Source organism: Myotis nattereri (genome assembly GCF_964212035.1).
Source record: "Myotis nattereri genome assembly, chromosome: 5".
In the NCBI taxonomy this organism is placed as follows: Eukaryota; Metazoa; Chordata; class Mammalia; order Chiroptera; family Vespertilionidae; genus Myotis; species Myotis nattereri.
This window is the reverse complement of record NC_138080.1, coordinates 4,724,122-4,741,938: the sequence shown is the minus strand read 5'-3', so window position 1 is coordinate 4,741,938 and position 17,817 is coordinate 4,724,122. Positions and strand designations below refer to the sequence as shown.

The 17,817-nt window shown below is 48.0% G+C and overlaps 1 protein-coding gene across 1 annotated transcript; it reads right to left on the bottom strand.

Annotated features, from left to right (window-relative positions):
* Window positions 1-3,654: 3,654 nt before the first annotated feature.
* On the bottom strand, window positions 3,655-6,218 carry PROP1 (PROP paired-like homeobox 1; the record flags this gene model as incomplete). Its single annotated transcript, XM_081092663.1, has 3 exons — window positions 3,655-3,993; window positions 4,732-4,961; window positions 6,110-6,218. 3 exons carry the CDS (start codon window positions 6,216-6,218, stop codon window positions 3,655-3,657), a joined length of 678 nt encoding a protein of 225 aa, XP_080948789.1.
* Window positions 6,219-17,817: the final 11,599 nt, after the last annotated feature.

Genomic DNA, 17,817 nt, shown 5'->3' with positions numbered 1-17,817 from the left:
TTTATTTATTTATTTATTTATTTATTTATTTAGTAGTAATCCTCAGCCAGGGATATTTTTTTCCATTGATTTTTAGAGAGAGTAGAAGGGAGGGAGTGGAAGAGATGGGGGGAGGGAAGTGGAGAGAGAGAAACATCGCTGGGAGACACATTGATTGGTTGCTTCCTGCATGTCCCCTGACCGGGGCCAGGTGTTGAAGCTGCCACCCAGTATGTGCCCTTGACCCAGAATTGAACCCGAGACTCTTTGGTGCACGGCTGATGCTGTAACCATTAAATCACATTGGCCAGGGACCTATTTTTATTTGCCACACATGGGTGTGGGACCAGCTTGTTCCTGTCTCTGCCCCTCCTACCAGTCTGGATGTGACCGTGTCTTTAATTCCCTAGTTGAATGAAATCTGACTTCCATTCAGCCAGATTTCAGGTGGTTCTGAATGATGGTTGTTCTGTGGTTTAGTTGTAATTTTGATGGTTGTGGGAAGAAGTGAGTAACACATTTACTTACACCTCCATCTTGCCTGGAAGTCCCCTCCTTTTTCTGAAGCATGATTTATTATAGTTTATTTCAACTAGGACCATGGTCGGCAAACTGTGGCTCTCGAGCCACATGCAGCTCGTTGGCCCCTGGAGTGTGGCTCTTCCTAAGCCTTAGGAGTACCCTAATTAAGTTAATAACAATGTACCTACCTATATAGTTTAAGTTTAAAAAATTTGGCTCTCAAAAGAAATTTCAATCACTGTACTGTTGATATTTGGCTCTGTTGACTAATGAGTTTGCCGACCACTGATAGGAGGTACAATCTCTCAGGGGTTTCCTAATTTAAAACACTACCATCACATCATGTAACTACATAAAAAACAGTTCTATAAATGGAACTGCCTGGCTTACACCATATAGATTTCTGCACAGTCTTTATGGTATCTAAACACACACACACATCTTCTTCCTTTGTTCCAATTTAAAAAAAAAACCCCACAAGAAAATAAAATATGCATTCAACTTAAAAGTTAGGTTGAAAGAATGTTAAGTCTCTTACAGGCCAAGTGAATCAGATCTTATTTATTTTTTTATAAGACATTTGGGAGCCAGGAAAGGTCACGCTGTGAACCAAGGCTGGCTGCTGTTAGTGCCAGGCCTGGGGCCACTTAGGGAGAGGTACAGGGCTTGCTGAGGCCAGATGCTGCTTAGTTGAGAGATTTTGGGAAAATCAGAAGCATGAGCCAAGACAGGCTATTCCTATAGTAAAGTCACTGGAAACAGCTAGTGTGGGCCTAAATGTTGGGTGGAGCAGGGCCTCAGGGCATCACCAGGGTGGGCAAACAGTGTGAGCTTAGTTGATGGAGTTTCAGAAATGCTCCTGCCTGCTGGCTCTGTGGACGCAAGGCTCAGCAAAGGAGCAATGGCCTCTGCCAGCACTTCTGTCTGTAAGAAAGGTACCCCGCCCCCCCCCCCCCCCCCCCGGTCTTGCCTTGATGCCTGATAATTCCATTCCTCCCCATGTGTCTCTGGTGCCTTTCAAGCTGCTGCCCCAGTGTTGGAGCTCAGAGGAAGTGAGTCTGAGGAACTGCTAAGGACTCCAGCAGCCCTCTGTCTCACTGAGCCATAATCCCTGCTGGATTTTATAGCCAGAAGTTATGGGACTTCTCTTTCTGGCACTAGAACCCTGGGCTGAGGAGCCTGGTTTGGGGCTGAGACCCCCTCGCTCCTCGGGTGGCACCTCCATGGCTGAGATATCCCTCCCATTTAAAAAAATACATATTTTTATTGATTTCAGAGAGGAAGGGAGAGGGAGAGAGAGATAGAACCATCAGTGATGCGAGAGAATCATTGATTGGCTGCCTCCTGCACGCCCCCCACTGGGAATGGAGCCAGCAACCTGGGCATGTGCCTCACCCAGAATTGAACCATGATCTCTTGGCTCATAGGTCGAAGCTCAACCACTACACCAGCTCCACCAGCTGGGCCCAATTTATTTATTTATTTATTTATTTATTTATTTATTTAGTAGTAATCCTCAGCCAGGGATATTTTTTTCCATTGATTTTTAGAGAGAGTAGAAGGGAGGGAGTGGAAGAGATGGGGGGAGCGAAGTGGAGAGAGAGAAACATCGCTGGGAGACACATTGATTGGTTGCTTCCTGCATGTCCCCTGACCGGGGCCAGGTGTTGAAGCTGCCACCCAGTATGTGCCCTTGACCCAGAATTGAACCCGAGACTCTTTGGTGCACGGCTGATGCTGTAACCATTAAATCACATTGGCCAGGGACCTATTTTTATTTGCCACACATGGGTGTGGGACCAGCTTGTTCCTGTCTCTGCCCCTCCTACCAGTCTGGATGTGACCGTGTCTTTAATTCCCTAGTTGAATGAAATCTGACTTCCATTCAGCCAGATTTCAGGTGGTTCTGAACGATGGTTGTTCTGTGGTTTAGTTGTAATTTTGATGGTTGTGGGAAGAAGTGAGTAACACATTTACTTACACCTCCATCTTGCCTGGAAGTCCCCTCCTTTTTCTGGAGCATGATTTATTATAGTTTATTTCAACTAGGACCATGGTCGACAAACTGTGGCTCTTGAGCCACATGCAGCTCGTTGGCTCCTGGAGTGTGGCTCTTCCTAAGCCTTAGGAGTACCCTAATTAAGTTAATAACAATGTACCTACCTATATAGTTTAAGTTTAAAAAATTTGGCTCTCAAAAGAAATTTCAATCACTGTACTGTTGATATTTGGCTCTGTTGACTAATGAGTTTGCCGACCACTGATAGGAGGTACAATCTCTCAGGGGTTTCCTAATTTAAAACACTACCATCACATCATGTAACTACATAAAAAACAGTTCTATAAATGGAACTGCCTGGCTTACACCATATAGATTTCTGCACAGTCTTTATGGTATCTAAACACACACACACATCTTCTTCCTTTGTTCCAATTTTAAAAAAAAACCCCACAAGAAAATAAAATATGCATTCAACTTAAAAGTTAGGTTGAAAGAATGTTAAGTCTCTTACAGGCCAAGTGAATCAGATCTTATTTATTTTTTTATAAGACATTTGGGAGCCATTCTTTGATGACTGAATTTGCAAGGTCTGTTGGAATCAGAAAGACTGAAGCTAAGGGAACCACTGAGAATTAGAAAATATTGAGCTAGCAAAAGCAGTGCCTGCTGGAATGGAGAAGAGAAGAATAAATTCAAGAGATATTTCTAGGACAGAATGAACAAAAGTGAGTGACTAATTTGGGGTGTAGGGTGGGTGATTGGGAAGGAATGTATGGGTAGCCTTTCAATCAAAAACCTTGAAATCAGCTAGCAATGGCTCGGATGGAGATCTTGAATCATGACCTCAATGAATGAAGCCCCACAAGCTCTATCTCCCTCAAACCTTTCTATTGTCAGCAGCAACAATTGCTTCCATCAAAACTACCCTTCCCCCAGTCGCCTCCATTGAGGCTTGTGTGCATCTTCCAGTAGGTTCACCTCCCTAAATTCTCTCAATCACCTCAGTGAGCCTTGATCATGACCTCCCATTTTTTAAATTCTACTTTCTGAGCTGCCCCTCACCATACTTCTACTTTACTCAGAAGGAAAGGAACCACCTAGTTTTCTCCGTTTCCTGGGAAATTAATTACCTTATTAGCCCTTGTTTGACCTCAGTTCCAGGACTTTGGTGGCTCAAGGCTGAGAGGAAGCATGGGTGGTGGTGGGGGACAGGGAAGATGACCAGCGGGGTTTGGGTGCAAGGGGGGGTACCAGTCTTCGGACTGGTGGGGTCTAGCAAAGGAACCACCTGTGGAGGGCTGAGAGGGAAGAGCATAATTGTAGGGGTGAGGAAAGCAGGTCCCCGGTGGAGATGGTGTGGAGTAGGAGTAGGGACAAGCAGGGGACTCGGGCAAGAAACCAGAGAAGGTGGCAGGAGACAGATGGGCCAGTGGCTGGAGCAGTGACCGCTCTTGCTTCCTCTGCTTAGCTCTGCGGTTCTGGAACCAGACCTGAGGGGGGAGAATAGCCATGTCAGAGCCCTCCTCTCCATTAGGTGGCACTGTTACATGCGACGCCCTCCCCAGTGGCAGAAGGAATAGGCACAGGGCATAAATGTCTCCCACATCACCACAGGAAGTAACGCTCTCCAGGAGCCATGTCTGCGCCAGACCTACTGACAAAGTGAGACGCACACTGTTATCCCCAACTTGTATCTACATTTGCCCTACTGTAACTTTGGGTAAGAAATGTTAACTTGCAACAAGAAGGAGATAAATATGACACCATGGCATTTCTCCCTCCCCAGAGAATAAGACAGTTCCCCTGGGGTTATTAGACATTCAGACAATGGACAAGTTGAATTGTTGCAGACAGGGTTGGATTTAGGGTCGGGTTTATGCTTAAGATTGATGAACTCCACAATTAGAATTGAGGGAGCCTCAGGCTGGTTGAGTTTTGAGGCCATGGTTAGGGACAAGGTTATGTGTCTGTATGTAGGTGAAGAGTTAAGATTGAATTTCTGTTGGAATTCACATCACTGTTAAGGGTGGGGGTAGGTGCTGAAATGCAAGTTCGATTAGGTTAGCACTAGGGTTAACTCAGGGACACTCCCGAGCAGAGGAGGTTCTGTTGACTGTTGGATGGGCTATATTTTGGTGAATTTTAAGTTGGGGTCATGATGCCTGTGAGCATGTGTGTCCCAGTAGTTCCTCAGCCCCCAAACCGCACTTCTTCCCAGAATCCATCACCTGGATTCTGGCCTCGCTGAGACCGGTGTCCCGGGCCAGGTCCTCTCGGGCCCAAATGTCAGGGTACTGGTTCCTCCCAAAGGCTGACTCCAGCTGCTCCAGCTGTGCGGGGCTGAAGGTGGTGCGGTGGCGGCGCCGGGAGTGCAGGTGGCCTCTCTGTCCTTGCGGGGAAAGCCGTGGTGTCCCCACTCCCACACCAGAGAGGCTCCTGCAGGGCTGGGCGCTCAGGTCTGAGGAGGGAGGGAGGGAGGGAGAGATGCTGCCCAGTGGACCCACCGTTCATTCCCGACACTGGTGCTGTCCCCGCTCTGCTCAGAGCCTCCATGCTATCCATATACACTCTGCCCCGACAGAAACCCTGCAGCTTTCATAACCAGCTGGACCCAGCTCAGCCTTGGCCCTGCTTCACCTCAAGTCTCCTAAGCCAGGCTGACTCTCCGCGTGGGATCCACTTTTCAGACTCACTCCTCCTGGGCACTCAGCTCTGGCAGCCTGGCCTCTGCAGGGCATGCCCACCCCATCCCACTCTCCAGGTCCACCCCCTGCACCGCGCCGCCTCCTGTGTCTCACCCTGTGGCTGCCCTATTTGCTCTGACACCCAACCAACTGTCCAGGTCTCTAAGACCCATTACTTGTCCCTATCTTGGGGCTCACGTTCACCGAAACCTTCGTTACACTGCTCCTATCCTCTGCACCGCTCCCGGGGAAGACAAACCGCTCCCCCTCTTCCGCTCAGACACACCCTCCCCTCTTCATTTCATCTTCTCCCTTATTCCGGCCCTGGCTGGGCCACTCGGCTGCAGGAACCTGAGCTCGTGGGAAAGGCTTGTCTGTCCTTCCCACAGGCTCCCTAAGCCCCCACACTAATTAGTCTGAGAGCCTGCAGGGAAGAGAGAACAGGGAGAGAAAAGAAACACCTGGAAGGCACTCTCTGAGAAGAGGAGGTGTCTGGAGCTATGGCACCCCATCCCAGGGGCCTGTGGGACCCAGGGGCCTGGCCCCACCCAGTGCCCACCTTCGGCCTTGGGGACACGGATGCCTTGAGCCACTGGTCCCCTGCTCTCCTCAGATCCCAAACCCTGGCCCCTCCAGCTCCCTCCTTCAGAGAAGGCGGTGCAGTGGGTAAACTGAGGTCAGAGCCAGGAGACAGGCCCAGCTTTCCCTGTGCCCACACCAGTGAGGTGAGCCGCTCAGCAGCTCAGCAACGCCAGGGAAGGAGTGGCCCAGGCTTTCCCGGGTCCCCATGGCTCTAACATTGTAGGGCTCTGTTCTATTTCTTCTCTTCACCTTCCTTGTGTGAAACCATTGCCCCACGGAGCCCAGGCATGGAGCCCCCGCACCTGCCGCCTCAGCAGGAGCGCCCCAGAGATTCACTCACCCACCGTGGAGGTCAGAGTCCTGGCGGCTGGGCAGCTCTCCAGCCAGAGGCTGCTGCAAACTCGCCCCTTCCTTGGCTTACCCTGCTCACGCCTCCCTTCCACTTCCATGCCGAACAGCAGCACCCTGGACAGTCCCGGCCTGTGTCCGAGTCTCTAAGAGTCTCTAATCGGGGCAGTCTCTCTTCCTGTTTTCCCTCTATGCCTGTTACCTCGCTCTGCCCTCTGTTTATACCTCTCTCTCGTCTCTCTCTCTCTCTCTCTCTGTAGATATAGATAGATATCTCTTTTTTTTAAATCCCCCAGTTCTTTGCTTGAGCTTCACCTCTTTCTCTGTCTTGCCCTCCCCCTGTTTGTTTCTGCCTCTGTTATCCTCTCCCTGCCCCTTCGCTCCCGCACACCGTTCTCCCTTTGCTCTCAGCTGCCTCTTTGCCCAGCTTGCAACCCCACACCACCTCTGTCTCCCGAGTCTTGAAGGAATGACCTCCTCCTCGCCCTGTGGGCCCATCCAATCACGGCCTGGTCACCAGAGCCCTTCATCAGGGGAGGATCACAAGCCGGATGAGGGAAGGTGCTCTGCTGGAGGGTCCAGGGACTGGGGCCAAGAGCTCCTGTTCCCAGAGGACAACATTCTTTTGTCCTGTTAAATCCCCTGCTGGGAGTGGAGGGGAAGGAGGAGAAAATGCATTCCTCCTAAGACCCTTCCTCAGAACCCCACCTGGGGGGAGGGTGCAACGGGGGCCAGGAGCAGGGCCTGCCTGGCATCTCAGCCCGTGGGTGCTACCCACAGGCCTGTGTCCAGACAACTAAGAAACTAAGAGATACAAGTGCATTCTGGCCCCTCCAGGGTACCCTGATTCTCAGAATACACCAGACACCCCCGAGGACAACCTGAGCCGCCGGCTGAGTCTCCAGGACACCACAGTTCTCAGTGCCCTCTGCTTCCTCCTCCACTTGTCACTGCCTCATTCATCCAGGGCCCCGCAATCTTCCAAGGTTGCCTAGACTTTCAGAAAACTCTGACCCTGAACAGCATCTGAATTCCAGGTGCACCTTGAACCCCCTGGGCCTCAGGACTCGCAGGAGACTGGGATTCCCATGACATTCCAACATTTGGATTGCTCAAGGAAACCTGGATTCACCCAAAATCCCAGAGTAGCCAGGACACCCTGACACCCACAATACTCTGGTCTTGAGGCTACACAGACCCAGGAAGTACATTCTGACATCCTAGGACAGTGATGGCGAACCTTTTGAGCTCGGCGTGTCAGCATTTTGAAAAACCCTAACTTAAATCTGGTGCCGTGTCACGTATAGAAGTTTTTTGATATTTGCAACCATAGTAAAACAAAGATTTATATTTTTGATATTTATTTTATATATTTAAATGCCATTTAACAAAGAAAAATCAACCAAAAAAATGAGTTCACGTGTCACCTCTGACACGTGTGTCATAGGTTCGCCATCACTGTCCTAGGACATCCTGACTCTTTAAAGACAACCTGATATCCCAGGAATCTAGGGGACTCTAAGACACACTGAAACCCAGAACATTCCACCTCCACTAGGAGATCCCCTGTCCCCACTATGAAGCTCTGAGCTCTCAGGACACACTGCCCCAAAGCGGACATCCTAACCCCCTTAGAACACACTGCACCCATACAACTGTCTGATTCAAGGTCATGCTAATCCTTCACACACATCCTTTAAAAGCACCCTGACAAGTTAAGACAGAAAATCATCATAATCCTCTAGGATCTTGAGACTTACAATATGGTCCATGAATCAAAAGCATCAGAAACATCTTAAAGCTTGTTAAAAATGCAGGATCGTGGCCCCACCACAGTCCTACTGAACCAGAATCTGAATTGCAACAGGATCCCCAGGAGAACTGAATGTACATTTGTCTTCATCAACTCAGGCTGCCAAACCAACAAACAACCCCCGCCCCCCACCACACACAAAACACAAAAACACCTCCCCCCCAACCCACAAACTAACAAACAAAACCAAAGGTTGGGTGGCTTAAACTTTAGACGTTTGTTTCTCACAGTCCTGGAGGCCAGGGAAGTTCACAATCAAGGTGCCCACTGATCCAGATCCTGGCGAGAGCTCGGTTGCGGGTTGCGGACAGCCAGCGTCTCCACAGTGCAGGAGCGAGCCAGCTCTGGAGTCTCTTCCTCTTCTTACAAAGGCACTAATGCCATCGTGGGAGCCCCACCCTCACCATGTCCTCTAACCCCCACCACCTCCCAAAGGCCCCATCTCCAAATACCCTCACACTGGGGTTAGGGCTTCAATGTATGAACTGGAAGGAGGCACATTCGATCGTAATAACATTAAAGTCGAGAAACACTGACCCGAGATACCAGCCCCTCTCCCTCTACCCCAAGATATACTGTGACCTCCTAGAATAACCTGAGCTCCATGACAGCCATGACCTCCAGAGACCCAGTAACATGTAGTCAACTTGCACCCACAAGCAAGCATTGAAATCCAATGTACCCTGACGCCTCAAGATCCCCTAACACTACACAGGAACTCTGCCCAGCCTCCCAGGACAGCCTAATTTCCCAGGACATTTTGATATTACAAAGAAACTTTGATCCACTAGTCCTGTTTTCAGAGGATACTGTGTTGGGCTGCATATCTGGAGCTTTGACTAGACGGGTCATGCTGTGCTGTCTGTTCCTAAAACACATAGATAGGAAGGTACTGACATCAGGCCAGGCCTTGAGATATGGTCTCATAGCCCCTTCCCAGCACGCAAGCCTTCTTGCTCAGAAGGCCCGGAAGTCTCATTCCAAATTTGGGAGACAAAGGACTGGAAAAAGTATAAATAAAGAGAGTTTCCTCCATATTGGGGGCCCAGAATTTGAAAGACACATTTTTCTCTGGGCCTCCACAGAATTTAATAATAAAATGTAACTCCTGTAGTCGGCGCTGAAGTTCAGCCTCTGCTTCGGCTGGGTGCTGTAACTGTAGTCGCTGGCCAGCTTAATAAAGGCTCCTAAATTTTGATCTGAGTCCCTGGTGGTTGTCTCCGCGAGTCACCCCATTACAATACTGAGACATAACTTTGACTTGACATCCCAGAATATCATAATCCCTCAGGAGGCTGGGTAAGCCAAAGAAAGGGCGAGTTTGCCCTACGGAGCCCAGGCATGGAGCCCCCACACCTGCCACTTCAGCAGGAGCACCCCAGAGATTCACTCACCCACCATGGAGGTCTGAGTCATTTATTTTGACTCAGTCAAAATAAATTTTAATAATAATAAAGGAAACACTCTGTCCCTGGGGTGAACTCGTAAGACTCAACTTTACTTTAGGACTTCGCCCCTTTGCAAGGGATGCCCGAAGGCAGAACTGGCAATTCAATATTAAGCATAAACCTGACCCGAAATCCAACCCTGTCTACACGTAATTGGAGGCATTTGGTTTTCTAGGACACCCTGATCCCCCCAACCTTGACCTTCAAGGAATCCTGATCAGGAACCTCTTGTCTTATAAGAAACAGAGTGATGTGATAGGAAGAGAGCATAGGTTCTGAAGCCAGTCTGCCATGGGTTCAAATCCTGCCTATACCTTGTACTAGCTATGTGATTCTGAGCTCATTATTTCATATTTCCATGCCATAACATTATCTCCTGGGGTAATTAACACAGTTTCTTTATTTGAGATGTTGCATAAAGTCACTACAAACACTGAATTAGTGAATACTGAACCACTGCTCCTATGGGAAATAGGTTCCTGTTAGCCTCTGGACACAATATTTTTGTCCACTGGTCAATACATAACCTTGTTGCATGTGTGTTCCTGTTTCAAGATACCCCTTACTTAACACATTTTGTTAATTCATTAACATTGAACTCTTGGCCAACAGTCCTATAACTCGTGCTGAACAAAGCTCATCTAAGCTCATGTATTTTCTCCTCAAGGCATGTCACAGCCTTCCTGCACTTAGGAACACCAGATGGCACTTCAGCTTTGATGCATTTTAAGCAGCAACATTACCCCCCAAAGCACAAGAATGTGAAAAATAACGGCACTAAATAGACTGCAAAAGACACTTGTATACAGTATGAGAGCTGAGACAAAAAGGTAGAGCAGTTGCCTTGTTTGACCTCACCTAGGAATGTGAGACTCAAATTTTTCACCCCTCCATGCAGCGCATGGTACAAATAACCACAGACATGCCAAAGAGCACTAGCAAAAGAGTATTGACTTGGGGGTTACAAATACATTTTAATGAGTAGGTGAATTTGCAAATACAGAATCCACAAATAATGAGGACCACCTGTGCCTACTCGCTGAAGTAGTGATTGAGAATTCAGAAGAGAGGAGGATTTAGGACTATGCCTGAAATAGTAAGAATGGATGAAAATTCTACCTTGTTATCCATACTAATCTATACTAACAAAAGGGTAATATGCTAATAGACTGGAAGCTTTCCAGACATCCTTCCGGACAAAGCCACGGTGGCGGGGGGCGAGGCAGAGGTGGTTAGGGGTGATCAGGCTGGCAGGCAGGTGAGTGGTTAGAAGCCAGCGGTCTTGAATTGCAAGAGGAATTTCTGACTGTTGGGTTAGGCCCGAGGGGTCCTGGATTGGAGAGGGTGCAGGCCGGGCTGAGGGACCCTTCGTCCCCCCCCCCCCCCCCCGCCCCTCGTGCAGTCATTGTTATAGTTACTAGAGTTTCTAAGAGACTCATTCTGACCCTATCAGATTCCTGATTCCTAGGGCACAAAGAATGCGTTCACTCTCTAGGACTAATGGGCCCTCCAGCAAGTTTTGACCTGAGTACCTTACAATCAGCATGGTGGGCTAAACTCACAAGGACTCCCCGACACTCTAGGACATCCAAACCTATAGAGATTTTGGAAATTCTGACCCTATAAGGAATTTCCTGACCTAAAGGATCTAGACCAGGGGTGGGCAAACTTTTTGACTCAAGGGCCACAATGGGTTCTTAAACTGGACCGGAGGGCTGGAACAAAAGCATGGATGGAGTGTTTGTGTGAACTAATATAAATTCAAAGTAAACGTCATTACATAAAAGGGTACGGTCTTTTAGTTTTTAGTTTTATTCATTTCAAACGGGCCGGATCCAGCCCGCGGGCCATAGTTTGCCCACGGCTGATCTAGACACTCAAAGGCATCCTGCCCTTAAGTCCATTCAGAATCCTTGGTTGGTTCTAATCTTGCAAGGGCATGCTGACACTAAAAAACCACTCAACCCCCGATCCAACTCAGGAGATACTTTGATCATACAGGCCTGACCCTGTTGGCCAGGTAAAGACATAGCCTGATCTCCCAGGGCACCCTATCTGATGCTCCCTGGCACATCAGGACATCTGAGGCCAGGACACTTTAACCTTTTAGAGCCCTCTGACTCTCTCAGCCCTAGGCTTCTCAACAGGTACCATAATCACTGACACTTCCTCCTACTCCCAGCACACAGACAGCCCAGAACAGCTTTGACTCACCAGCACCTTCTGAATAAAAAATATGATTTTTCTAACCCTCAAAAAAATTCTGGCCTCTCAAGGAAACCATTCCCCATAAGAGACTTACTCCAGCCCTAACCGGTTTGGCTCAGTGTATAGAGCGTCGGCCTGCGGACTCAAGGGTCCCAGGTTCGATTCCAGTCAAGGGCATGTACCTTGGTTGTGGGCACATCCCCAGTAGGGAGTGCGCAGGAGGCAGCTGATCGATGTTTCTCTCTCATCGATGTTTCTAACTCTCTATCTTTCTCCCTTCCTCTCTGTAAAAAATCAATAAAATATATTTAAAGAAAAAAAAAATAAAGAGACTTACTCCATAACATTCCCTGAACTGCCCAAGTATCTTGATTCCCTGGATACTGTCGTCACTCCTGCCTAGCATCCTCTGCTCCTCCAAGAGCTCTGATTCCCGACAAGAACACCTTGACACTCTACTCCATGACAGGTCTATTCAAATCGATTCAAACTCTCAAGGGACACCAGCTCTCCAGAAAACGTTGACCTACTTAGAATGCCTGATTTCACACATTCAGATATCAACAGGGTATGCTGATCTACCTTAAATCCCTGCCAGCTCTGTACTCCCAGAATTTCCAGGACTCTGAATCACCCAGTCACCCCAACCTCCAAGACGTCCTGATTCTTTGAAAACAGTTTCACCTCCCAGGATACTCTAACCTCAAAGTTAGTGATGTTATAAGGACACTTCAAGAATGTTCTGACATGATAAAAATCCCGAGGCTCAGAGCACTCTGCCTCCAATGACATTCTTTCTCTCTAATACCCCTGTCTTCCCAAGACTCTCCAAGTCTCCCAGCCTGAGACAAATGCTCCAGAAAATAACAATTTCTAGTTTCTGTTATTAACTTGGAATTAAGAAGAGACCCTCAGGAAGATTACATGAAGGTGGGAGAGAGGCAGGGATCAGGTCACAGGTTAGCAAAGTTATGTGTTCCCTGGAGGGTCCTCTCCTGTAGAGGGTGTCTGAAAGGGCAGTCACGCTTTAGAAGGAAGGGCCTGAAAGAGGCATTTCAAAGGTGCGTTAACCTAGATGTACCGAAACAATGGACTTGCCTAAGACAAAGATGAGCCTTTTACCAGAGAAGTTATATCCCCACCATGACCTGCCCAGGTAGGAATGTATGATCAGATAACTCTGTGAAGTTACTTTCCATTGAAAAGTTACTTCCCTTTATTTATCCACAAAAACAACTTGCATCTTTCTTCCCGAAACACCTTGTATAAAAGCCCCATCAGCTCAAGGATGGTAAATGTGTTTGCCTTCTCCATGCCTTCTTGGCTGCTGGTACTTTAGACTGTATGCCCCAGGTCCTGGCTAGCATATGGCTCAATAAATCTTTTCTTTCAGGAAAGCTTTCAGCTGGGATTGTTTTTAACCAGGCAAATAGTGTCACAATTGAGTTAACTGCTTGGTGGTGTTGGAAAAATACAAGTTGGACAGTTAATGAGCCCTTCTGTGGATGAATGTTGAGCTACAGAGCTGCAGACAGAATTGACATTAGCAAGTAAGCCCACTAAGGTCCTGACTGACATCCATTTTGAAATATTTTTTCATGTCATCTATTGCTTATTTTCAAAAACTCTCTGCCATTTGAAGCATTCAATATTTTCTTTTTTAAAAAAATCATTTTTTATTTTCAATTGCAGTTGACATACATTATTATGTTAGTTTCAGGTATTCACCCCAGTGACAAGACATTACATTCTATCTAAAAAAGAGTAATATGCAAATTAACCATCACTCTACAACAAAGATGGCGGCACCATAGCAGCTGGGGTGGGACCCTGGTGGTGTCGCCCTGGCAACACGAGCCCAGCAGGCAAGAGCGGCTTCCAGGCAACACCCAGCGACCCAGGAGCAGGCAAGCGCAGCCCACAGGCAGCACCCAGCAGGGCCTGCTTGCACATTGGTGTGGAGCAGGCAGGACCCACAGAGAGCAGAGAACCACAGGGAGCGGGCCTAAGCCATCAGTAGGACATCCCCTGAGGGCTCCTGGATTGGAGAGGGTGCAAGTCAGGCTGAAGGACAGCCCCCCCATGCACGAATTTTGTGCACCAGGCCTCTAGTAACTTAATAAGTGATCATCCCAATAAATCCTGCACCCATCCAACACCACGCCTAGTTATTAGAATACTAGAGGCCCAATGTACGAATTCATGCACCAGTGGGGTCCCTCGGCCTGGCCTGCGGGATCGGGCCAAAACTGGCTTTCCAACATCCCCTGAGGGGTCCTGGATTGTGAGAGGGCGCAGGCCAGGCAGAGGGACCCCACCAGTGCACGATCAGGGCCAGGGAGGGACGTGGGAGGTTGGCCAGCCGGGGAGGGTGTGTGGGAGGGCTTCAGGGCATGTCCAGCCTGTGTCACTCAGTCCTGATAGGCTGGACCCCAGCAGTAAGCTAATCTACCAGTTGGAGCATCTGCCCTCTGGTGGTCAATGCACCTCATAGCAAGCGGTTGAGCAGCCTTAGCATATCATTAGCATATTATGCTTTGATTGGTTGAACAGATGACTGGACACTGAGCATATTAGGCTTATATTATATAGGATTATTGACTGCATTCCCTATGCTGTACTTTACATCCCCATGACTATTCTGTAACAACCAATGTGTACTTCTTAATCCCTTCAGCTTTTTCACCCATTCCCCCAATGCCCCTCCCATCTGCCAATCAACAAAAAGTTCTCTTTTTCTATGAGTCTGTTTCTGTTCTGCTTGTTCATTTTGTTTGTAGATTCAATTGTAGATAGATATGTATTTATTGTTGGTAGATATGCATTTGTTGCCATTTTATTATTCATAGTTTTTTATTTTCTACTTCTTCAAGAAGATCCTTTAACATTTCATATAATACTGGTTTGGTGATGAATGCCTTTAACTTTTTCTAGTCTGGGAAGCTCTTTATATGTTCATTGATTCTAAATGATAGCTTTGAAGGGTAGAGTAATCTTGCTTTTCATTACTTTTAATATTTTTTGCCACTCCCTCCTGGCTACAATGTTTCTTTTGAGAAAACAGATGATGGTCTTATGGGAGCCGCCTTGTAGGTAACTAAGTGCTTTTCTCTTGCTGCTTTTAAGATTCTCTGTTTGTCTTTAACTGTGCACATTTTAATTATGATGTGTCTTGGTGTGGACCTCTTTGGATTCATCTTGTTTGGGACTCTCTGTGCTTCCTGGACTTGTATATCTTTCACCAAATTAGGGAAGTTTTCTGTCATTTTTTCAAATAGGTTTTTCATTTCTTGCTCTCTCTCTTCTCCTTCTAGCACCCCCATTATGTGAATGTTGGTACACTTGAAGTTGTCCCAGAGACTCCTTACTCTATCCTAATTTTTGGGAATTACTTTTTCTTTTTGCTGTTCTGATTGGGTGTTTTTTCCTTCCGTATATTCCAAATTGCTGATTTGGTTCTTGGCTTCACCAACTCTACTATTGATTCCCTGTAAATTATTCTTTATTTCAGTGAGTGTAGTCTTTATTTCTGCCTGGTTCTTTTTTATGCTGTTGGGGTCCTCACTAAGTTCCTTGAGCATCCTTTTAATCAGTGTTTTGAACTCAGCATCTAGTAGATTGCTTGTCTCCATTTTATTTTGTTTTCTGGGGTTTTGTTGTTCCTTCATTTGGGCCATGTTTCCTTGTCTCCTCCTTTTGTTAGTCTCCCTGCATTTTTTCTTTCTATGTATAGGTAGAGCTCTTACGTCTCCTAGGCTTGGTAGTGTGGCTTAATGTAGTAGGTGTCCTGTACGGTCCAGTGGTACAGCCTTCCTGATCACCCCAGCTGGGTACTCAAGTAGTGCCCCGCCATGTGGGCTGTAAACCCTTCTGTTGTGATTGAGTCTTGAATGCTGTTGGCACATCAACAGGAGGGATTTGCTCTGGCTTATCAGCTGCAAGGACTGGCTGTGTTCACTGACCACCAAGCACAGCGGAGGATCAGTGAGCAGGGACCTTCCCCACAGAGCAAGACTTACTTCAGCAGGGCTCTGGTACCCAACAAGCCCATACCTTGACTGTGTCACTTGTGGAGGTGGCTGAGTGGTGGCACTTCGATGTGGTCAGAAGGTGTCCACTGGCTGTGTTGACTCTGGGGCTTCCTGGGAGGTGCAGGCCAAGGTCAGCCAGCGCCTGTGTTCTGCTTGGGGCCATCAGGCATAATCTACAAAGCAATCTGATGATGGCTGCTTCCTGTGCTGGGCTTGGAGGTGCCAGGCAAGGCCATGTTGTGAACCAACCCTGGCTGCTGCTAGTGTTGAGCCTGTGGCCACTTAGTGAGAGGTATGGGGCTCGCTGAGGCCAGAGGTTGCTTATTTGAGAAATTTTAGGGAAATCAGAAGCATGAGCCAACATAGGCTATTCCTATGGTAAAGCCACTGGAAACAGTTTGGGTGGGCTGGAAAGTTGGGTCGGGCAGGGCCTCAGGGAATCACAAGGGTGGGGCAAACAATGTGAGCCAGATTGATGGAGTTTCAGATATGGTGCAATCTGCTGGCTCTGTGGGGGGAAGAGTGCATTAAAGGAACAATGGCCTCTGCTGCACTTCCGTCTGGGAGAGAAAGCTGCCGTTCCAGCTCACACCTGGATGCAGAGAATTCAGTTCCTCCTCATAGGTCCTCATGCCTTTCAAGCTGCTGCCTCAGCACTGAATCTCAGAGGGAATGAGTCCAAGTAAGTATGTGCACAGGCCCTTTAAGAGGAACTGCCTGGGACTCCAGGAGCCTCCATCTCCCTCAGCCACAGACTCCACTGGTTTTTACAGCCAGAAGTTATGGGGACTTCTCTTCCTGTCACTGTAACCCTGAGCTGGGGGCCTGGTATGTGACTGGGACCCCTCACTCCTCAGGTGGCACCTCCACAGCTGAGATGTCTTCTGATTTTTATCTGCCACACTTGGGTGTGGGATCAGCCCTTCCAAGTTTCCACCCCTCCTACCAGTCTCAAGGTGGCTTCTTTTTTGTGTGTGTGTGGCTTCTTCTTTAATTTCAAAGTTGTAGGACTTCCATTCTGCTCTATTTCAGGCGATTCTAAATAATGGTTGTTCTATAGTTTAGTTGTAATTTTGATGTGGTTGTTGGAGGAGGTGAGTACCATGTTTACTTCCACTGCTCTCTTGACTGGAAGTCTCAATATTTTCCTTAGCAGAGCCCTCATTGCTTTGTTCACAACACATACCCTCAAAAACAGTCCATAATTTGGCAATGCTTGTTCAATGGATGAGAAGGGATTGTTAAAAAAAGTTACAACTCCAGGAGAACCAAGATGGCGGCATAGGTTAACGCCGGAGTTTGCTGCCTTGAACAAATACTTCAAAAGTGAAACTAAAAAACGGAACGGACATCACCCAGAACCACAGGAACGCTGGCTGAGTGGAAGTCCTACAACTAGGAGGAAAGAGAAACGCATACGGACACTCAGAGGAGGCACAGTGCTGAAGTCAAATTCTGAGGTGCGGAGTGCGCGGAGCGGGCTGGCGGCGGAGGGCGCGGTTGGCGTTTTCAATCGGGAGGGAGTCGCAGACTCTGAGCTCCAGATCCAGGCGAGTCTTTAGGGACCCAGACTCAAACGGGAGAAGCGGGACTGTCTGGCTTCGGTCAGAGCGAGTGCAGCTTTCTCTCCGAGCTTTGCAGCCGTTGCTGGGACTCAGAGAGGCAGAGCCCCTGGGGACAGGACTGAGAGCCGCCATAACTGCTCTCTCTGGCCCACCCTGTTGATCCTGTGCGACCCGCCCTGCCCAAGCCCTGCACAGAGGCATTTGCCGGATAGCCTCAGGCAAAGGCTAGATTAGCACCTCCCTAGAGGACAGAAGTTCTCTCACTGCTGACACAGCTGATTCTCATAGCCACTTGGCCTGGAGGTCAAACCCTCCCTGGAATTAGCTACAACAATCAAGGTTTAACTATAAGACTGCGCACAAAGACCACTAGGGGGTGCACCAAGGAAGCATAACAAAATGCGGAGGCAAAGAAACAGGACAAAATTGTCAATGGAAGATCTAGAGTTCAAAACCACACTTTTAAGGTCTCTCAAGAACTGTTTAGAAGCCGCCGATAAACTTAATGAGATCTACAAGAAAACTAATGAGACCCTCGATGTTATATTGGGGAACCAACTCGAAATTAAGCATACACGGACTGAAATAACGAATATTATACAGACTCCCGACAGCAGACCAGAGGAGCGCAAGAA